This window comes from Crocodylus porosus, unplaced genomic scaffold (assembly GCF_001723895.1).
Source record: "Crocodylus porosus isolate Cpor-Errol unplaced genomic scaffold, CroPor_comp1, whole genome shotgun sequence".
Taxonomy (NCBI): domain Eukaryota; kingdom Metazoa; phylum Chordata; order Crocodylia; family Crocodylidae; genus Crocodylus; species Crocodylus porosus.
Window position 1 is genome coordinate 160,452,308 of NW_017728906.1, and position 21,008 is coordinate 160,473,315.

A 21,008-nucleotide genomic window follows, 5' to 3' on the forward strand; every position below is an offset into this window, starting at 1 on the left:
GTGCATATGTTCATGAAGCAGGAGGGTTTGTCTTTGTTCTTCTTAAAATTATATATATTTAATTTATCATATATATATATCTACATATATATAAATATAGATATATATATCTATATTCTTAAATATATATTTAATATTTTTATATATATAAATAAAAAAGTTCCATGTGTAGCAATGACAACCTGGCAATGACAAGACTACCACAGATGGTTGTCAGCTTAATTCTTACCACTGCTCAGACTTTATCTGGCACTCAGAATAAGAGAAAAACAGAAAGATTGACGTCAAACTGATTTCATTGTTTTTTCTTGCCTCCTTTGAATATCAGGTCATGGGCTCCCTTCTCCTGTTGTAGTAAACAATTTCCTATTGCTCACCTCTCAGTAACTAATGGAAATGCATTTCCAGAATGTCATTATTCTAGAAATCCAACATTATTCGCAAAACATTATTACATTGACAGACCCAGGCTTATGATTTCATGACATTTTATAACCAGGTTTGTCTCTAGCCATCAATAAAGTGGCCCCTATACTTCCGTCTTTTTATTCATTGTCAAAGGTCACCATAGTTCATAGTAATGATAATAAGTGAGAGGGTCACTTGAGTGCTGGTGGGACTAAAGCTAAGACCAATCAAACATTTTTTTTAAATTGTGCCTTAATACACAGGAGGGCCAGTTATAGTCAGCATTTCTGAAGTGGTAAACAACACCATAACTCTGTGCACCCTTCATGTGGCTGCAGATACAGATGCCTTCTGTGGCAAGGAAAATAATTTTGTGGACAAAAATGTAAGGATCTTGCCTGAACTTTCTGTAGCCATGGGACAAACCAGAGTTCTTCAAGGGACAAATGCCACATTTTCTTACAGAGGTGTTGAAAGATCTTATATTCTTACTAAATGGCAATGATTTCTAAAAAGAGTCCAGTCCCTTACTAGTAGAAACTGTTGATTCCTGCCAGAGAGAAAGCAGAAGACCAGCCTCTCAAAAGGAAGCTGTTTGCTCAACCACGCATCACTTACCATTGCCAATATGACCAGTGACAATATCTTACCTGTCTTTTTTAATTAATGCTATGGCAAGGTAGCTAAATATCTAGAATGAAGAGATTTCCAAGTATTTGTCAATCTGATCGTAATTCTGAGCATGACATAGCAGTTGCTTTGGTTATACTGGTTGATTTCTTCTTGCAAATGAATTAAGACAGTGTGTCCAATGTTATTAGGTCTGTCAGCTGCCTTTGATGCAACAGAATGAGAGGTAAGGATTTTTGGGGGGGGGGGAGGTGCATATCTTTTATTGAACTAACTATATAGTTGAGACAAAGTTGGGTAGATAACTATATAGTTGGGACCATGATGGCTTAAAACACCAGTCTAGCACTTTGATATAATATGTGTGTGTGTGTGTGTGTGTGTGTGTGTGTGTGTGTGTGTGTGTGTGTGTGTGTGTGTGTGTGTGTGTGTGTGTGTGTGTGTGTGTGTGTGTGTGTGCGCGCGCGCATGTGCGTGTTGGGGAGGGGGAGGTTGTAGACACACTTGTGTATTATCTATTGATTAGACTGACTACAGTTGAGCATTGTGAGAAAGTGTGTTGGATAGTTTCAAATTTCTGGGAGAAGACTGTCATGTGCACATTTACAGGTGCATCTTATCACACTATACCCGTTCAATATTACAGGAGGGCGTTGGGAATATTACTAAAGATCTAGGTGCTGTGCTGCCTTCATTGCTGACAGCATCAAGATACCATTTGATCCATCCTCAAGATCTGATTACCTTACCCAATATCTCCAAGAAAATGCACCATGAATGAAAGCTAGCAGCCATATTTAATCTAATGTAAAGATCACTGGTGATTTGGGGGGGGGGGGAAACTAGAAGATATTTGCAGATACTATTTTCCACTTCATCAAGAAGTGAGACACTCTTTCAATTATAAACAACTAAGACAATTTGCTGCTTGTTTTCTGAATACAGACCAAGCAATATTTCATCTACATCTTTGTCACGCCCAGTTCCTTCTTCTGAAATGTGCTGTACACAAAGCTTGATCTTAAATTTTTCTAGAAATCAATATTGGTAACTAGTTTGTTATCTACAACTACCATATTTTTCTGCAATGTATACTGGCTTTCCATTTCCATGGAATGAGTCTTAATTTGAGGGGAATTGACTGAAATTTGAGGATTCATAAAAATGAACATTAGCAATATATCAGGAGCATATGGGCAAAGAAAGAAATCAAGCACCCTGTAAATAGCATAATAAATATTCACATGGCAATATTTCCGAGATATTTACTGAGGCAATCAATCCCCTGGGCTGGCCCCAGCAGCCTTACTTGAGGTCCTAGAGCCTCCTGCAGCTCTAGCAGCAGTGACCTGGCCTTACAGGGCCTGGCCAGCAGCTGGAATACAGGTCTGGCCAGCCAGGCTCCAGTTTCAGGAGGCACATGTAGTTGTCACATGTGCCACCCTGCTTTTTTCTGGGATTTCCCGGTATCTAAATTTATTGCCATACTGCAAATATGCAGCATGGAAAACCAAATCACATGTGCAGGGTGCATTTTGCAGCCCTTCAAAAGCCTTTGAGGGGCCACAAAATGCATGTGCATGCTTGTATGGATGCAGCCTAGCAGTGCAAACAGATGACTGAAAATATTCATCGATATTTTTAAAATGTCAGTATTAATAATAAATATAAAACATTAAAGATGTACCTTTTCAAGGAGGTAGCCAATGACTAAAAAGCCTTTTCCACCAAGCATTTGCTCTTGCATGGCTACTGAACTCTTCAGAAGTTCAACCAGGAAAGCCAGTAGGGTAGCACTGCATGTAAAGTACAAATATTTATCAGTTTTCACAACTTCTAAATTAGTCTTTATTGTCACATTTTCACTATCAGCAGCTATAACGTGAACAGAAACAAGCTTAAAGTGAACATTCTTTAAAACAGAACAGAAGTTGCACATTTTATAATGACTAATTTCCCATCAATCATTCACACAATACAAAACTTGAAGAGGAAGATAGTATTCAAAATAGAAGCAAAAGATTGTCTGTGCCATCTCCACTGGTTTGACCAGGACTGTGCCATGTTTTAAACACCCATTCCTAGAACTTGCAGTCCTAGTCAAAGTCTTGTGCAGCTGAAGGGGACAGGAACTGATGAGTGAGATCCAGCTAACAGTACTAGATTGGTGCAGGTATGGGCTGTGTTGGCAATCTTTTAAATATTACTGTTAAATAATTTCAGAGCAAAATCTGTGGCCATTTCTGCACCACCATTCAGTACTTTCAGACTCTATAGTCACTAACAGGACAGGGACAAAGCCTAAAGCTGCTACACATGCACATTGGCCATGCTGCCCAGTCTGAGCACAATATTGGTATTGAGGGTTCTCTTTATTATTTCCTCCAAAGTAGCCATGAGGACAAAGTCCAAGCATCAAGGCCTGGCCAAACAATAAGGTTCATGTGCATCCTGGCATAGGCTGAGAAGCAGTGTCATGTATTTGGGAAAATGTTAAGAGGATACAAGTCCAGGACCAGCAAGAAAACCACTCAGCAGCCCAACAGTGTTCAACACTTCTCAGAGTGATGTGCTTAAACAACATAGCAAGACAAAAAAAGTCACAAAAAGTTACAGTTTGCAGGCAGACAAAAAGATAGGGGACAATTCAGAGGACAGACTTGCCATTCAAGTGAAGAGAATGAGAACCAGGAGAGGCAGAGAGAGAACCATGTGACAGAATAAGAGAAGAAGAAATCATTTTAATAGAGCTGGTCAGAGGCGATATAGAATGGAAAAGAAATGCACTGATGATGCTGAGAGAGAGAGAAAGGGAAAGATGTGTTGTCACTAGTTGTTGTGAAGTACACAGGAAGGGAAAAACAAATTCATAGGAGGGAGAAAAAGAGAAAAAATATTTTAAGAACTGATCTTTTTCAAATAACACATTGGAATTGAGGGCTACATGTAATGCAATGAATTAAAAACAGAGAAAGGAGCTAAAAACAATTATCAATTTTCTAGAAAGAAACTCATTTAAAATTCCCTGAATATGCAGATACATGTTTATCTTTCCATGTATATTTGGCTTTATTATAAAGATTCTCACTGGAAAAAGAAAAGTATGCACTGGTAACTATGGAAGAAATATAGAAAACATCCAACCTTCCCTTTGTAAGTTTGAATTTTATTAAAAGTTATCCACCCAGCTCAAAGTTCTATTGCTCCTCAAACACAACTTCTTAATTTTTTCAAAACATCTTTTGAGACCACTTAATCCATGCCAGCACCAAAACATTTTCAGTGTGCTGAGGGAAACGGGACAGATTATTCTTGGTGAGTAGTGTTGGCATGTGAAAGTACATGCTGTGACCACGAAAAAGCATTTTTTTTGCTTCATTATTGTAAGGTCATAATAATCAGTCTCAAACCGCCTACAGTATTCTTTACAAATTGTCAGCAGGGAAAGAATATAGACACCGTCCAGTTACTGTACTCCAAACCTTTTCATAAAATCAGCTTGTCAAACTGTCATACCAATTTCAGAACAGGTTATAGTCACCAACTTTATCTTTTTCTACCTTAATAGAAGCTTCTACAATTTTATTTAGCACCTAAAACAATCTTTTAACCATTTACTTTAAGTAACAAATCTGAAGATGCTTCTCATATCTAACATGAACAATTTTACTCGGTGGCAGTTTGTGAGAGGCATTTAAGTGTTTCTATATAAATGATAGATAGGAAACATTAGATTGGTCTATATTTAGAAATAACTAAACCATGCAGAAGCTAAGGCAACAATCCTGCATAGATTTTACATCTTTACTTAGTATTACTTACTGCAAGTAGTTCCAGTAACTTCAAAAGAACTACTTGCCATATGCTAAAAACGAAAGCATAAATCTTTAGGAGTTTAAGGTCCAGAACTATAAACATGATAGGACTGATATCATAATCAGAAATTATAATAGCCGATGAGTTTAACAAAGGGTGAAAATAAAGCTGTCTCATGGACAGGATCCTGATGTGAGACTTCATACTTGGCTTCTGTTTCCAAATTCTATCAGTGCCCTAGTGTGTGACCCCTTGCAAGTATTTTGTTTCTATCCATTTATCCATTACATCCACTTGGATTGTAAAACTCACAAGTCATGGGCGTAACCTTATTACTTCCTCATACAAACACACACAATGAGTCACAACCTTATTTGAGGTCTATGAAAAACACAATATATATGATCTACCACAAAAGCTTTCCTTTTATGAGAAAAAAACTATAGCAGTATATATGTATTAAAATCTTTGAGGCAGAACATATTAATGGACTGTTGCAACCTCAAATAATGAAAATTCTAAGTACTAGAGAAATTAGAGGTTAAACTGAACCATCTCACATTCTCCTACAAATTTAAAGCAATTTAGGACATTACTGAATAAGGATACAACAGCACTGATGAACAGTAGCACCCAACAACTGGTGAAACTGGTGAAAAAATAGTTGATTTATAATAGGTTTGTTTGACTATACAGATCTATTCTTCTGTGCAGTAATAGTCTCTCTAAATGTCAACTGGTATAAGTAAGAAATACAGGGCTAGTTCACAAATGTTTTTTTTAAATTGCCACTGAACATACTAAATGAAGGAAATGATCAAAAGAAAGGGAAAAAAAAACCCCAACAGATTATATACTAGAATTTGTTCCAAAAGCCTTGCTTAAACTTGCTCCTGTCATGTCTTGGGAAAGGAAAAGACTATACTAAAAAGAAAACAGTGGCCAAAGAAAATCTTAATTAAAATAAAAAGTAAAGAGAAGAACCCACGTTTGTACTTGTAATACGTAACATATATGCTCTGTACTACAGAAAGTTCAGTCTGCTTCCCTGGAAGGATCTAACAGTTGTACAAATCTCAAGATACGCTATTGCCCTTTTAATATCTGTAAAGACTGACTTTTCAACAGAGCACATAAATAAGACTAAAATAAATAATTGCTCACTCTAACACCATATTCTGATCCTAGAAGATACTGATCAGTTCATTTACAAGACTGAATCCATAGTTTTTAATGTATTTCTGGGGACATCTAACAAAATCATTTAATCATATTATATTGGCCATTCAAAATGTTAGTAAATGTGTTATACCTGAAATATTGAAGTTTATAATCAAATTTTTCAGCAGAACCATACAGCCAAAAAGATCCTTTAACAGTGGTTACTGTTGCCATAGGGGAAATAATATTTATTAGAAGGCCACCTTCCAAGATGAACATTTTCAAACAGAATTTAACAAACTTACCAGAAACTAAAATGCATCGGATTGCTGCAGGGCTCACATTAAACTTGCAAAATTCTGTGCATTGCCATACAAAATTTCTCTCCATTCTTGCCTATTTCCAACTCCCCTAGATACAAAGGCAAATATAAAGGATACTTCAGCCCATTCCTACATCTCCTCTATACCATGTCCTGTCTAGGACACATCAGTTTGTCTGCACAGCAACTAAATTATAGGAAACACACAATGGCAAGTATACGTCAACCAATATTGAATCAAACATATACTATGGGGTTGTGGGTTTTTTTGCCAAACAGAGGAGAATCTTAGGTCAAAAAAAAGTTTCTAGTAGTACTTTTTCATAAACAAAACTAGAAATAAACTTTTCAACTCATAGTATGAAACTCCTATACATTTCAGTGGATGATACTATACTTCTTATTCTACAATTTAACATTTAATAGAGGCAACAAAAGTCTCTGAAAGACTATGCATCTTATCATGGTTAACACCTGAAACTATGATAATCTACGACAAACATCTCTTCCAGATGTGCCAGTGTATTCTTGGAAGGTTGGTAAAACATTTAGCAAGGGAAGTGAGTATGTTTATTATAAGTTGTGCATTACTTACAACGTGTGAGGTCACCATCCAAATATGGTCAAGGATGTCATTCATACTTGTATTTGTTCATTATTTTCCTGGAGTCCTTTGCCTATGTAACTCAGTCACAATCAACTATTTTATGGCAAACGCATTATGAAACCAAGGATATTTATTAGTTAGCTTTTCTTGTAAATTGTTTCCCTCTTCTAGACCATAGTTTAGTACCTAGTACATTTTAATCTTCTGATCCTGCAATCATTTTTCAACACTGCATTCAATAATGCCATTCCTTAAATTAAAATCTGACAAGACAGCTTACAACCCCCAACTACAGACTGTAGATATATGACTCACTGTTTTTTCTCACATACCACACTCCTCCCCTTCTCCCCCTCCCCCCGAAACAAAACACATACTTTAGAAGATAGAATAAAGAAAAAAAGCTAAATGCTGTCTGCAGGGGATCCTGACTACAGTGGCTGTACTGGTGACAAAGTTAACACCGTAGCTCTAACCCTGAAGGTTGAACTCTATCCTCTTCCTCCCTGAGGCTGGCAGAGGCAAAAGCATGGCAGCCTGCTTGCATCAGTGTCACCCTGCTTCTACTCCAATTTTCAACTGACTTTTTGGGGAAGGATGTGTGGTATGCAAGTAAATCATCATTCATCCAGAATGTGATGGGTTAGGGTTAGGGTTGTGAAAAGTCACGATCTTCATCAATACCTCTACTTTTTCCTCTTTCCAGCAGTATTTCTTCCATAGATTTTATCTTGTTAGCTAACTTTATCTTGGACTATAAATTGGGTGGCCATTGGATGTCTAAGTTGGATGAAAACACAAGCAACTGTAACTGTCAAGGTTTCTCATCTGCACAAACAGCGTGACAAACAAGTCAACGAAGATATTTTAAAGAATGAAAATCTTTAGCTCTCTGGATTCACTTGTTTTTTGAAAAACATCTTTATAAACAGATTTCATCCACGTTTGTTACTATAATGATACCTGAAATCTCAACCTATTGCTAATAGTGAAAATGAATATATGCATAAAATTGTATAGTCCTATATAAAAAAAATGGTTAGTTTTGACACAGGAATATAGTACACTGTGTGGCAATTATTTTCAATTCACTAGAAAATGCAATATAGAATAAAGTCTTTTATTTGAAGACAGTTACAAAGAAGAATGGAATACACAATAGGAGCCTGCAACATCTCGTGTTATCAACAGGTGGCAAAGCTGTTCAGAAAGAGTAATAGGAGTCTCTTGATTCACTGGTAGGTGACCTATCACTTCAGCTCAATGTAAGGGGAAAAAAGTAGTCCCTTAATATGTGCTGAATAGTGTTGAAGGAAGAACCTACATAATAATCATCTTAAGGGGTAAGGTTTGATCTTGGTTACTTTACTGTCTTTTCATTAACAGAAGGCATAAAAGGAGCTCACACCAAGACTTTACTTTGTTGATTGTGCTTATAGTGCAGGTTGGGAAAGGGTACCTAAATCAAGGAAACCCATCCTGCTGGGTTTTGAAACAGCAGTTTGTAGAGCAATAAGCTTGGCCTGTTATAGATTTAAAGGGCCATTACCATTGTCACAAAACAAGAAGGGCTTTCTTTTACTACCAAATTGTTCAAACACTCAGGCTATTAGCCGTGGGACAGGACCGCTCTGATGGGGTCAGGAGTAGGTGAGACTCTCTAGGGACTGGAGATGATGTGAATGAGATCTCACCTCAGAGCAACTAGGTCACTGTTCCAGGAACTCCATCTTGTTCTTTGTCCCCAGACTATTATAAGGTGTGCCATCCCTAACCTGCCTTCTGTCTGACTTACTCTCTGGGAGTGTGCATAGGAGGGGTTCTGCCTCTTTGGTTTTCCCTTTTTCTCCCACAGAGTATCAGACATCAGATTTAGGCCCCAGAGTTTTTCATTCAACACCATTTGCAGTGGTACTGGGGTAGTAATGACATTAGATGAAGACTGCTGACTGCAGGAGGTAGAGGGGGATGAAGGTTTCAACATGCCACTGTCCATGTTATAGTGCTTGTTTCAGCACTACTTCAATCCCCACCCTTAAACTACCTCACTGAATACTGTATCATCTGAGGAGCTAGGAAATTCTGAAATCTGGAAAGGATTCCTCCCCACTCTGGCACACCTGACAGACAGTGCACATTTCAACCTTAAATCTGGTATCCAGGAGGACTCATTATGGGGAATTAAAATTTAACTGTAAAGTCTAGAAAATTTTAATGCAGTTAATGCATTAAAAAAGCCTTGGGTTTGAGGCCCCTTTATCTTAAAGGGCTGCACATTGGATTGAAGTAAGTCAGTGCCATGGTGAGATAACTTGCTGCCATAGTCTGTCCTACATGAGGTCTCATCCATCTCTGCTAGCTCCAACATCACCTACCAGGGTCATTTGCCCCAGCATTCTTTCTTGCCCAGGGCAGGGGGTCGGACTTGATGATCTGCTCAGGTCCCTTCCAACCCTATCCGCTGTGAAACGTGGAGAGGAAAGTGGTTGGATAATGGTTTCCCATAAGGGCTCCTGGTAGGAGCTGATAGTATAAAGGAAGAAACAGCTTTTATATCAGACCTAATGTCAGTAATGCCTAAGGCCACAGCTGCCAGTGGGGAGCTGGACTGAAACAGTCTTGCTAGTTAACTGAAGGTAGTTTATCTCAGTGTAGTAACAGATTCAAATACATTTTTGGGTTCCATATTTCAATCATACCAAAGTGTATGGTCTCTAGGGCTATTTTTAGATATTTTTTAAAAAATGCTTTACCTGAATAAGCTGCGCATTACTTCGACCCGGTTCTGCAGTGTCTGTATAGATTGGGCGCCTCAATGAGCTATAGATGGAAATGCCAGAAAAGCCCCACTAAGGTATCTGATCTATACAGACATTGGGTGAGCCAGGTCTAACAATGGACTGCCTCTTCTGGGAATGCACTGGGCTCACGGCAGGAACGTACTGAGTTTAAAGTAAAGCACTGTTTTGTTTTATTTTTTTAACGTCTGCAAGCAGCCTATATGTAAAACAATGAGGAGAGAGATTAGTGATAGGAAAAAAATATATACAAGACCAGATCAGAGTAGAAGTGATAAGAACAGCACTGCTATGGACTAGCAAATTAATTGAAAGAGATATAGAGACAAAGATTCAAATAATTAACTTATCCCACTACGTTTCTCTTTTGCATTCTGTTTTGCTTAACTCAGTCATCCAAAAGCAGATGTGGGATAACTGCAAACTGAAGGCAGGAACAAGACAAAGGCAACACTTATACACAAAAAAGCTGGATAGATCACTGATCCTGAAAGGTAATTGATACACCAAGGCAGAAAAGGAACTAGCAAGTATTCAGAGTAAAAGATGAAAAGCAGACTAGGAATGCTAGGACGACATTTTACCCACTGGTGCCCTCCATAGTTTGTCTCAAGAGGCAACAGATATATTTAGCTAAAGATGTAGAAGAATGCCATAACTAAAGCAACTTAGATAACTGAATGAATTTTAATTATTTTAACAAACTAATCTGAGTGTTGAGTCAAAAAGTCAATATCTGAACATGTTAACCAGCTCCAATCATTGCATTTCCTTTCTTAAATATGTGATAATGTATATATTATTCTTTGATTCCAGTCTATTGTACGCAATCCAAGACTATAAGATAAGAATATAGGAAGTACCATACTGGATCAGACCAATGGCCATTCCAGCCCAGTATCCTGTCACCAACAGTGACAGAAATGGATATTACACAGGGAGAGCACTGAACTGGATATCTTTAGAGTGATCAATACCCTTCCTGGCATCTGCCATTTACTGATTTAGAGTACAAAAGGAAACATCACCAACGATTCTGTTCAATGGCCCTTTTTGTACCTGGCTAGGCTGTCTTCCTCCAAGACCTCCTGTCACAATGAATTCCATAAGTTAACTGTGTGTTGTGTGTAAAAAAAACAAACCAAAAAACCTCCAACCTCCCGCCTCCCTCCATCTCTATTAGCTTTAATCCTGTTGGGTGCATCTACACGGTACCATATGGCGATGTTGCTATGGTGTTGTGCTTTAGTAATTCCTCAGTAATTCCTTCTGGAAGTACTAAAACATCGTGCAATACAGGCAGTTACTGCAGCATACACATGACACATGGTTAGATTTCACCACTATGTCACTGCAGCAGCGTGCTATACCTGGGAAGCATGCCACTATGGCAACATAGCTGGCAATCATGTGTAGACATATGTGATCACTACAACACTGTAGCATGCCATACGGCAACGTAGCATGTTGCTACATGACCGTGGGGCAACATGTAGACACGCCCGTCACCTACTAATTTCAGCATGTACTTCCTAGTTCTAGTATTCTGGGATTTGATGAACAACAGTTCCCTGTTCACTTTGTCCACACCCTTCATGATTTTACAGACCTCCATCTTCCCCCCTCCCCACCCCATCTTCTGCTTCCTCCCAAACTGAAGAATCCTAGCCATTTTACTGCCTCCTGGTATGGCAACTGCTCCAAGCCCCTGATCATTTTGGTTATCCTTCTCTGTACCTTTTCAAATTCTACTGCATCCCTTTTGAGATGAGACCTGCACACAATATTCAAGATGTGGGTGCACCATGGATTTGTATAATAGCACGATGATGTTCTCCATTTTGTTCTCAAGTCCCTTCTTAATGATAACCAACCTTTTCTTGGCTTTTTTGGTCACTGCTGCATGTTAAGATGACATTTTTAGAAAACTATCTGCAATGAAACCAAGCTCTATTTCCTGAGCTGTAACAGCTAGTTCAGAGTCCAACGTGTATGTTGCAGGGTAAGAGTTTGTAGGATTCCAGTTTAAGAATTAGTAGGATATGAATACTAAACATAAGCTCCATGTCTTACTTTATCTCTGAAATGCTTTAAACAATAAAAATCTTCTTGCTTCTCTTCTGATTTTTCTCCAAATGTACTGAATCTTTGCTTTTTGGTAACACTGTCATATGACTAATCCTTCCATATTATAATCCCAATGCACATTTATCAAAAGAATTTAGCTGCATCACAGCAACTAAAGACACGCTACTTCTCTTGGTAGAAATTATTGAAGAAACAAAGAGGAAAAGTAAAAAGTATTAAGATCCAAGTTGTGTGATTTCCCTTTTGAACAAGACACTGTAAGGTCATGTACAGACCAAGAGAAACCATGAGTGTACAGCTGTTCAGGACTTTTTTCCTCAGAGAAAAAACAGTTGATCCAGGAGAAAAATAACCATACACCAACCAGAGTTAAATCATTCTCAAGACAGTTTTTTTCCTAGGAGAGCAAATATCTGTATACATTCTCTTCTGAGAGAAGCAAGAACATACTCCTCCAGCAACGCAGGGTCCTTTGCTTTCTCCCCTCATCTCCTCCCAGGGACAGTGTTTCTGGCTGGGCTCTGCTGCTTTAGACAAGTAACATACATGACCCCTTCAAAATCTCCACATTGTGTTGCAGGGAGACACAAGCAGCCAATTGCCTGACTGGATCAGCCAACTAAGGATGCCCTGTGCACAGCTTCTATCTGTCACCATCCAGACTTAAGGGGCATTTTTACACATGCATGTACCGTATGCTTTGAAAAGCATCCTGCTCTGGGATGCATGTGGTTGTATAAGCGGCAAAATGCATGTCAGCATGCAGAAAATGGTGGTCGTCCATTTTTTTTTTTTTTAACTAAAACACTGTGGTGTATTAGTCCAAAAGCACACCACCGCCATTTTCTCCGTGCTGATGTGCATTTCACCACTTTTCCAATTAAATGATGCAGCATGGTACGTGTCAGCTTGTGTGCAGAGCAGACTCAATTAATCAAGTCTGCTCCAAGAAACTGGATCTCCAGCATGCCTCAGCATGAAAAAGTATGGTATAAATGCCCAAGGAGACTGCAGAGCACAGTGAGATATGTGCAGAGGGCCCCCCTGGCAGTATGGCATCAGCACTGCAAGATAGCTGCTATTCAAAGGCTGAACATTTGAATATCTGTTCAGGCATCTCCAGATTAATTTTCTACCAGGCAAACAAACCTGGGAGAATTCTCCCAAATTATTTGAACATGTGTACACAGCTTAATTGATGTACCATATAAATCAACGAATCTCGACCAGGGTGTCATAGCACCTTAGAGTACTGTGAGATCCTTTTAACAGTACCACAGGATGCTGCTGAATATTGTACTGTTAGATATGTGAACACCTACACATGATTCACAAGTTAAACCTGGAGATTGCAAATAGGAATCTGTAATGTCAAAACATTCTAGAACTTGTTGTGGTCTTTCTGAGTTTACTGCAACACAAGAATTGCTCTACTGTTTTTCTGTAGGAAATAAGTGTGAAAACTAAAAGCTATTATTTTCTGAGGGGTGCCTTGAGTCAAACCAGTGGTGCTTTGACTCTAAAAGGTTAAGAACCATTGATCTAAAACAAGAAAAAAACCCTATTTTTAGGGTAAAAATGTATATTATATTGTTCTGTTTTGTTTGGAGTAGGTAAATATAAGAACCTCTGAAGTGTTGACAGCAAAGCTTTTGGATATTTTATTATTTCACTGCTCAAAAGTAGAGAAGAGATAAGACAAAGATATAGATAGTAGAAGTAACAATATCATTCCCCAAAAAATTAACAGTATATTGGGTGTATTAACAGGAGTATCATATGTTATAACAGGAAGTTATTTTTCCAGTCTATTCAACACTGGCTTCCCTGGAGTATTGGGCACCATTCTTGGGCACTGCAGAGTACAGAAGAGATAAAAAATTACTAAATGTTTTGAAAATGCAATGTATGAGGAAAGGTATGAAGAAATGAGCTGATTTAGGTCATGTACAGACGTTCAGTTTCTACTGAAAGAATCACTGGTCTCCCAGGAGTAACCACAAGTACAGGCAGTCCTCAGACTTGCAACACAATTGGTTCCTGAAAACTGAGTCTTAAGTCAGTCCAATTTTTCCACAGGACCAATGTTATAAATGGGGGATTGGTTCCTTTGACAGTCGACACAGCTGTCTCCAGCTGGTAAGTCTGTTGTGGTGGGTGGAGAGAAGAGGTTCGGGGAGGCAGCAAGGAAGGTATTGGGGCTTGGACCCAGGCTGGGGCAAGCACTGTCCAGGGTGGGGATGGGGTGGCTCATGCCGCTGTGCGCTGCCAATCCAGGAGCTGCTCGTGTGACAGCTTGTCCGGCAGCCTTGCTGCTGCTCCTGCTGGCGGTCTGGGAGGGCATGAGGTGGAGGCGTGTGCCCCAGGACCTGCACTGGGCAGGTGGGGCCAGGACTGCACTGGACTGCGCACTGGGTGGAAGGCGCTGGGAGCAGGGGCTATGTTCCCCTTGCTGCTCGCCCAGGCAGCATGAGACTGAGTTGCTGCACTGCCTCTGGACAAGTGATAAGCAGTGGCAGGAGCCAGTCTGTCCTCCTCTCACCACCCAGATGAGCAGTGGCTTTGTCCTGGCTGGGCAAGCGGTGGCAGGGCATGGGGAGTGCGTGCCTCTGGATCAGGGCAGGGAAGGCAGCAGAGTGGGGGCTATAAGAGGGCTGCAGCGAGTTTTCAGGTGGCACGCGCCACTTGCCCAGCCAGGGCAAAGCCTCTGCTTGTCTGGGAGGTAAAGGGAGACTGAGTTGGTTCCTGTTGCTGTGCACCACTTGTCCAGAGGCAGCGCAGTGGCTCAGGCTTGCGCTGGCCCCACTCAGACTGGGCAAGCAGCTGGGGGGCATAGGCCCCGGTGTCAGCACCTTCCATCTTCCACCTGGAGTGCAGCCCAGTGCAGTCCTGGCCCCGCCCACCCTGCACAGATCCTGGGGCACATGCCCTCACCCCATGCCCTCCTAGACCAGCAACGGGAGCAGCAGCGAGAGCCACTGGACAAGCCACTACACAAGCAGCTCCTGGACCCACAGCATGCAGTGGCACGAGTCACCCCACCACCTCCCAGGGCAGTGCTTGCCCCAGCCCAGGTCTCAGCCCCAATCTCTCCCTCACTGCAGGGGCATTGATCTGCCCCCCAATACCTCTTTCCCTCCCCACTACCACAACATACTTAACTAGCTGGACACAGCTGTGTCAACCACTGTAAAAGTGAAACCGGCGTGGGAACCTCGAAATAGGGTGGCAATTTAAAATTTTGTAAATGCTGTTTGTTGTGACTCAAAAAGTCGTAAGTCGAGGACTGCCTGTATACAGATGTTCAGGATTTTACTCCCAGAGCAAAAATGGCTGCTCCAGAAGAATAATAAACTAGGAAGAAACAGGGTTAAATTGCTCCTGGGAGAGCAAGAGTCTGTGCATGTGTTCCCTTCTGATTGAAGCCTCAGCACAATTCTCCAACAGAGCAAGGAGCAGAACATGTTCTCACAGTCTCCACGTTAAACTGCAGCAATCCACAGGCCGAGTAGTGCTATCCTATGCACTACTGCCACATGCCTCAAAGCAGACTAAGAGAGCCAGCAGAGTCCACAGAGGTGCATGCACAGGGCGCCTACTGGCTGACCAGCTGCTGTGCAAGCTCTCTGCTCTTTAGGGTCTCAACATTGAAATGCCTGTTTAGGGTTCTTTGGGTAAGTTCTTCTACCTACCAGGAAAATAAACTCAGATCAGCTGATTGTGCGTATGCAGCCTTAGTCCGGAGAAGAGAAAACTGGGGTGCTATTTAATAATAGTATTCAAATACAAAAAAGTGATTGTATAAAGAAGACTACTATATGGAAACTTCTTATATCTATAAAGAGATAATTTTATACATTTATAGATTAACACATTTAAAAATTGTTTAAAATGCATTTAAAAACAAAAAGTGACAAAGGGTATGAAAAGGGAATGTTGGGAAGTGCAATTATAACATTTTGAAAAATGAAAGGGGTTGAACAGACATGTTTCAACTAATAAAATATATAAAATAAGAAAAGTCTAAAATAGCTGATATAGATAAAGGCACCTCTCATCTCCATCCCTGTTCTCCCACAGCAAACCATGGTCTACATAACCTCAGTGTTTCTGCATCTTTCCCTTCTTTGTTCCTTTCCTTTCTGCCTTTCTTTCTATGCCAGTCAATGTCCTTTCTCCCCTACTTTTTATTCTCCTGCTTCCTTGTTTATTTTAACTCCCTTTTCTGACAAAAGTCTGAAGTCTCATTCTATCTCTGCACTATCAAAAATAAAAGATAAGTGCTTAATATATAGTATATGCCAGCTTCCACCTTAATCATTTGTTTTTATGTTACATCTCTTCCCCATTCATCAGTCTAGTCTTTTAGAATATATGTTCTTCAGAGCAAGGTTTTTTCTCTTGATATAGTAAACATTTGTACAATGCTAAATATGATGAATCCCAGATCCTGTTCAGAAATTTAAAAAATAACAATCTGATTACATAAGAGCTTCAGTCTGTGAAGGAAATGCAGCACTTGACTGAAGCAGAGAAAACTTCAATGTTGATGAGTTTAGCTAACTCCATAGATTGGTTTCTGTATTCTAAAGTTATTTTTGTGGATGTTTTCACAAGAAAGGCCACAGAGTAAAAAAGAATTAGAGAGATTATTAGTCTTTCTAAAATTTATATTTAAATCTCACTGTATTCCTTAAAATAGAATAATTCATTCTTTCACTCTTTACAAACTCATTTGTTTAATGGGTGGACCATTAAGTCAGCACAAAGAGACAGAGAGAGAGGGATACCTCATACATGCTCTTCCCTAACTGCAGCAATTAATTTTGTCTGCTTCTATGCCCCTGAAGTCACAGATATATGCATATTTAAGAAATACTGTGATAAATGTATCTATAGTAAAGGATATTGATATAAACTATTACAATGCAACTGTTAATGTTTGCATGATTCCGCACTAATAAAAATGGAGCCACTTCAAGTTTATCCTTCTTCATTCAGAGTCACAGTGATTAGCTAACAGGTTACAGTTTAGGATCATACAGACATGAGTTAGATGAAAACAGCAGATGAACTCTCCTGAGCGATAGTTTTACTAAAATGTAAGTTTCTCCCTTAGAGCAGCTAAAATGTAAGTTTCTTCAGATCATGCACAGATCATACTGAAACTGTAAGCATCAAAAAAGTATCTTTCAAACAAAGACACGCTCTCTGTCGGTGTATAACTCCAGTGGAAAAAAAAAGAGATCAATATGCAGGCAACAAATAATTATAGTTATTTTTTGAGAACTGTAGGCATTAATTATAACATTTCATTTGAAAATACACACAGAACAAGTGAGTTTTTTATGCAGTTTTTAGGATGTTTATGTCACTCTAAGGGGAACACACAATTTGCCACAATATCATGAGACTAGGTTTACTAGTAATATTAAAATGAAAAAAGCAATTTCATTTCACAGGCTCTCTGCCTGTGTATATCTGGGTGGGGAGAGAGGGGGGGAAAGAGAAATCAATATGTAAACTGAAATGAATGCAAAATGTTTTTTCTTTCTCTTTTCTCAAAAGTTTTAGTAACTTCAATAATGACACCTCTTCCATTTACCACTCTTTCAAAAATATCAATGAATTTGTAAGCGACTAAAAATCTCACATTTCCCATACATTCTTGTTAAAAAAGTTACTGCATCTAAGGATCAAAAAATCACAATAGTACAAAAAGCTAAACAGTTAATGCACTTCCTAAAAACTACCCCAAATTACTGAAAAATATAAGCCAAAATACAAATACTCATTCTAAGTAGAAGAATCACCCCTCCCCCTTATGCCTGGCATATAACGAGCCCTGAAAATGCAAATAAACTGGATTGCATTGCGCAGCTCTTTTAAAAATATATTTCAAAGCAATGAGGGAGATATTAAACTGCCACAATAAAGCACTGCTTTCTAGAAGGTCCTTTGGGATCAGTTGCCCTTTTCTCTATAATTTATGCATGGACAAATACAAAGAAAAATCTCAAAGAATATGTTTCAGTTTTACCACACCCTGCTTCTGTTACCCTCCTCATTTGAACCACCACTGGGTCACATCCCTCACTCTCAATAACCCGTAGCTCCTCCTGCAGCACTAGATAAACACTCCATCCTGCTGGAGCATGTTGCAGCCTTCAACAGACTGATTTCTTAACTGCGGTTACTGCGGATAAACAGAAGTTAACTTTAAATTTCAGCTTGGGAATTGACAGCTTGGGAAGTTTAGCAGTTCTAAGCTGACTAATTATACAAGCCTATATCCAGCTTCTACAATTTACAACCTATACTAAATTCTATGTAACCACAGCCATAGTACTCTCACAACCTGAATTAGTTTAAATCTTTAAACCATTTTGCTTTAAAGCATCTTGGGTATGTCAAAAAATAATTGAAATCACAGCAATGACTACAATGTAGACATACCCTAACTCGGTGCAACCCTGCAACTTCTTACGTAGCAGTGTTACTACAGAAACAAGTGTCCTTTATAAATTTGGAGTTGAACTGGAATAAAAAGTGAACTAAAGAGAACCTTGATTAAGCAAAATCTACAGCATTATAAAATATTTACACATCTGGTCAAAATTTAAAAATTTTCCACAACTGAGATAGCATATTCTGAGTCCCTCTAAACTCAGTACTTAAGGTACTAAATTATTTTAATTTTTCTACTTAATTCCCTATGGCTTAAAAAAAAAACTTCTTAAGGAGGTCATGTCTTACAGGTCAATGATAAGCACCTTTAAAGTTGTATTTATTTTAGTCCAACAACAGTACACAAACAGCACAAGTTACAGCATCTAGTTTAACAACTTACCACAAGAAAAACTAAAATGTTGCTAGCTTATTTTACTGATAAAAGAACTTGATGAAACAAAGCTTACCAGACAGTTGTTTCTACTTGACTGTCATGTAGCTGTCGATTGTCTAATTGAGCAAACAGAGGAAAAAGAACCTGAATCCCTCCAATCGAATGAATTGCACTGTGAATTGAGTGGGTTACTATAGCCTTCACATCCTATGTTAAAAAAAAGACAAAAAAGTTTCTCAAACATTTCTATCAGTACACGACATATAAGCCTGTGAGATAAGAAACTAGTTACCTTTTGAGCTTTAAACTCTACAAATACAGTGACTTCCTATATGCTATAATCACTTTTATAATCTTCAAGACAGATGAATTGTAGACAAGAACAGCTTAAACAAAATAATACTTTACACAAGACCTTTATAGGGAGGGACCTATCGAATTTATGACGGAAGTGGGGTATGCTATGGCTCCTTTGATCTTGCAAGTTCTCCCGCACGCCCCTGCAATTGGTAGAGGAGCCTTGCTTGTGGCTCGCTCCTGATCAGCGGGGAGGCAAAAACTGCAGTTTTAAATATGGCACCATTTTTGCCTCTCACCACTGATTGGCTGAGGTGCCCCAAATGGCCCTGATGTTTGCTCCTGATGGTCGGGGAGGCAAAAATGATTCCAGTTTAAAACCACAGTTTTAGTTTCCCTGTTGATCAGGAGAGAGTGGCGGGGTCCTCTGCTAATCAGCAGCAGGGAACAGAAGCGGGGGGGAGCAAGGGGTCAGGTGCACATAGAGGAACATGCAAGATTAAAGGTTTGGCCACACACTCTACTTCCACCATGAATTCAGTAGGTCTGTTATTATAGGTAACATCCTCTATTGTCCTTTATTTAACATCCTTTATTGCACTTTGGCACATGAAGAGTAAATATTTAAAATTGAGAATTCTTTAGAGGATTCAATTTGAACATTAAACTGAACATTTTTAAACTTACTGATTTCATTATCTGTTTCACTCAAAATAACTGGGCTGGGAAATAACGCTGAAAGCTCTCAATATATCACAAGCTATAGTTGGTGGTGTAAAATATGCATTGCAATCCATTATTTTTGGCTTCAGACCAAGCAAAAGAAAGACCTAGGTGAGAATGATTGTTTTAGCTGAAAATTAACACACTACCAGCTCAGACATATACACATCCAAAGCAGCCTAGGCACATGCATACCTACCACCAGTTCAAGCACATACACACACACTACATACTAAAAATCAGACACAAATCAATTGTCAACACCCGCACACTCAGTACACATACACAGATCATTCATTCGTCTATCATGCACACAATATATATACACACACATACACACACACACACACTCACCAGTTCACACATACAACCCACCTACACATAGGTAAGTTCCTAACTTGGATGCTCAGGGTTTCTGGGATACTTGGGGGAAGGTTAAGGTGAGAGAGAGAGAAAGTTAAAGTGTAGGGAGTGAAAGTTGCCAGAACCAGGATTAGAACTGGTGGACTAGAGAGAAGCTAGAGAGAAGCTGACTGAGGAACTGAGGCCTGGGTTTATTTAAGATCAAGTGGCCCCAGGGTTACTCAAGGTCACTGGTGCATGGGAGGGAAAAAAAAAAAAAGAAGCCTGGTGGCAAGGAAGAGACAGAAACCTGGGAGCTTGGGGCTGGAAACTGAGACAGACAGCTGAAATATTGGGGGGTGGGGGAGCAGATAAGTGGTGGCAAGGAGGAAACAGCCAGGAAAGAAACTGAAGCAGAAACCTGGTTGCTCAGGGGAAAAGGCAGTGGGGATAAGACAGTGGCAAAGAAACAGGGGGTTTGCAGGCAGAGAGGAGCTCAGAAATGGTGTTAGAGGTGGCAGAGAGCCAGAAGCAGGAGAGGGAGAAATGAGACAGAAGTTAGAGGGGCAAAGAACAGAGATTGGAGCAGGGCCAAATCACAGTAAAGCAAAACCTAACTCAGGGGTCCAAATAACAGGCTTATTAAACAGACAACTTACTACACAGACCCATGAAGTTATTGGTTCACACGCATACACACACACACCCACAATGGCAGCAGAAGAAAGAGACTCAGTGGAACGGCTGGAGTCCAGGTAGGGGAGAGAAACAGAGTCCAAGTCCTTGGTTGAAGAGAGGGTGGGGGGTGAGAGCTACCTATCCAGGCTGGAAAGGGGTCTATGTCCAGCAGGTGTTGTCCAGAGGGGGCAGTCACCAGTAGGGCCTCTGGGTGGATAGGTGATGTGGCACGGTGCTGGTCCAGATGGAGAAAGCGTCCCAAAGAGTCAATACCCCTTTTTATGAGGCAGACTA

General features: G+C 39.7%; 1 protein-coding gene across 1 annotated transcript in view; it reads right to left on the reverse strand.

Moving 5' to 3' along the window:
• LOC109305524 (neurobeachin-like) overlaps window positions 1-21,008 on the reverse strand; it is a 95,337-nt gene that overhangs the window by 4,327 nt on the left and 70,002 nt on the right. The window contains exons 10-11 of the mRNA XM_019528519.1: window positions 18,748-18,881; window positions 2,726-2,834 (exon numbers count right to left, since the gene is read on the reverse strand). Coding sequence (XP_019384064.1) covers window positions 2,726-2,834; window positions 18,748-18,881 — 243 coding nt within the window. The remainder of the gene's footprint in view (window positions 1-2,725; window positions 2,835-18,747; window positions 18,882-21,008) is intronic.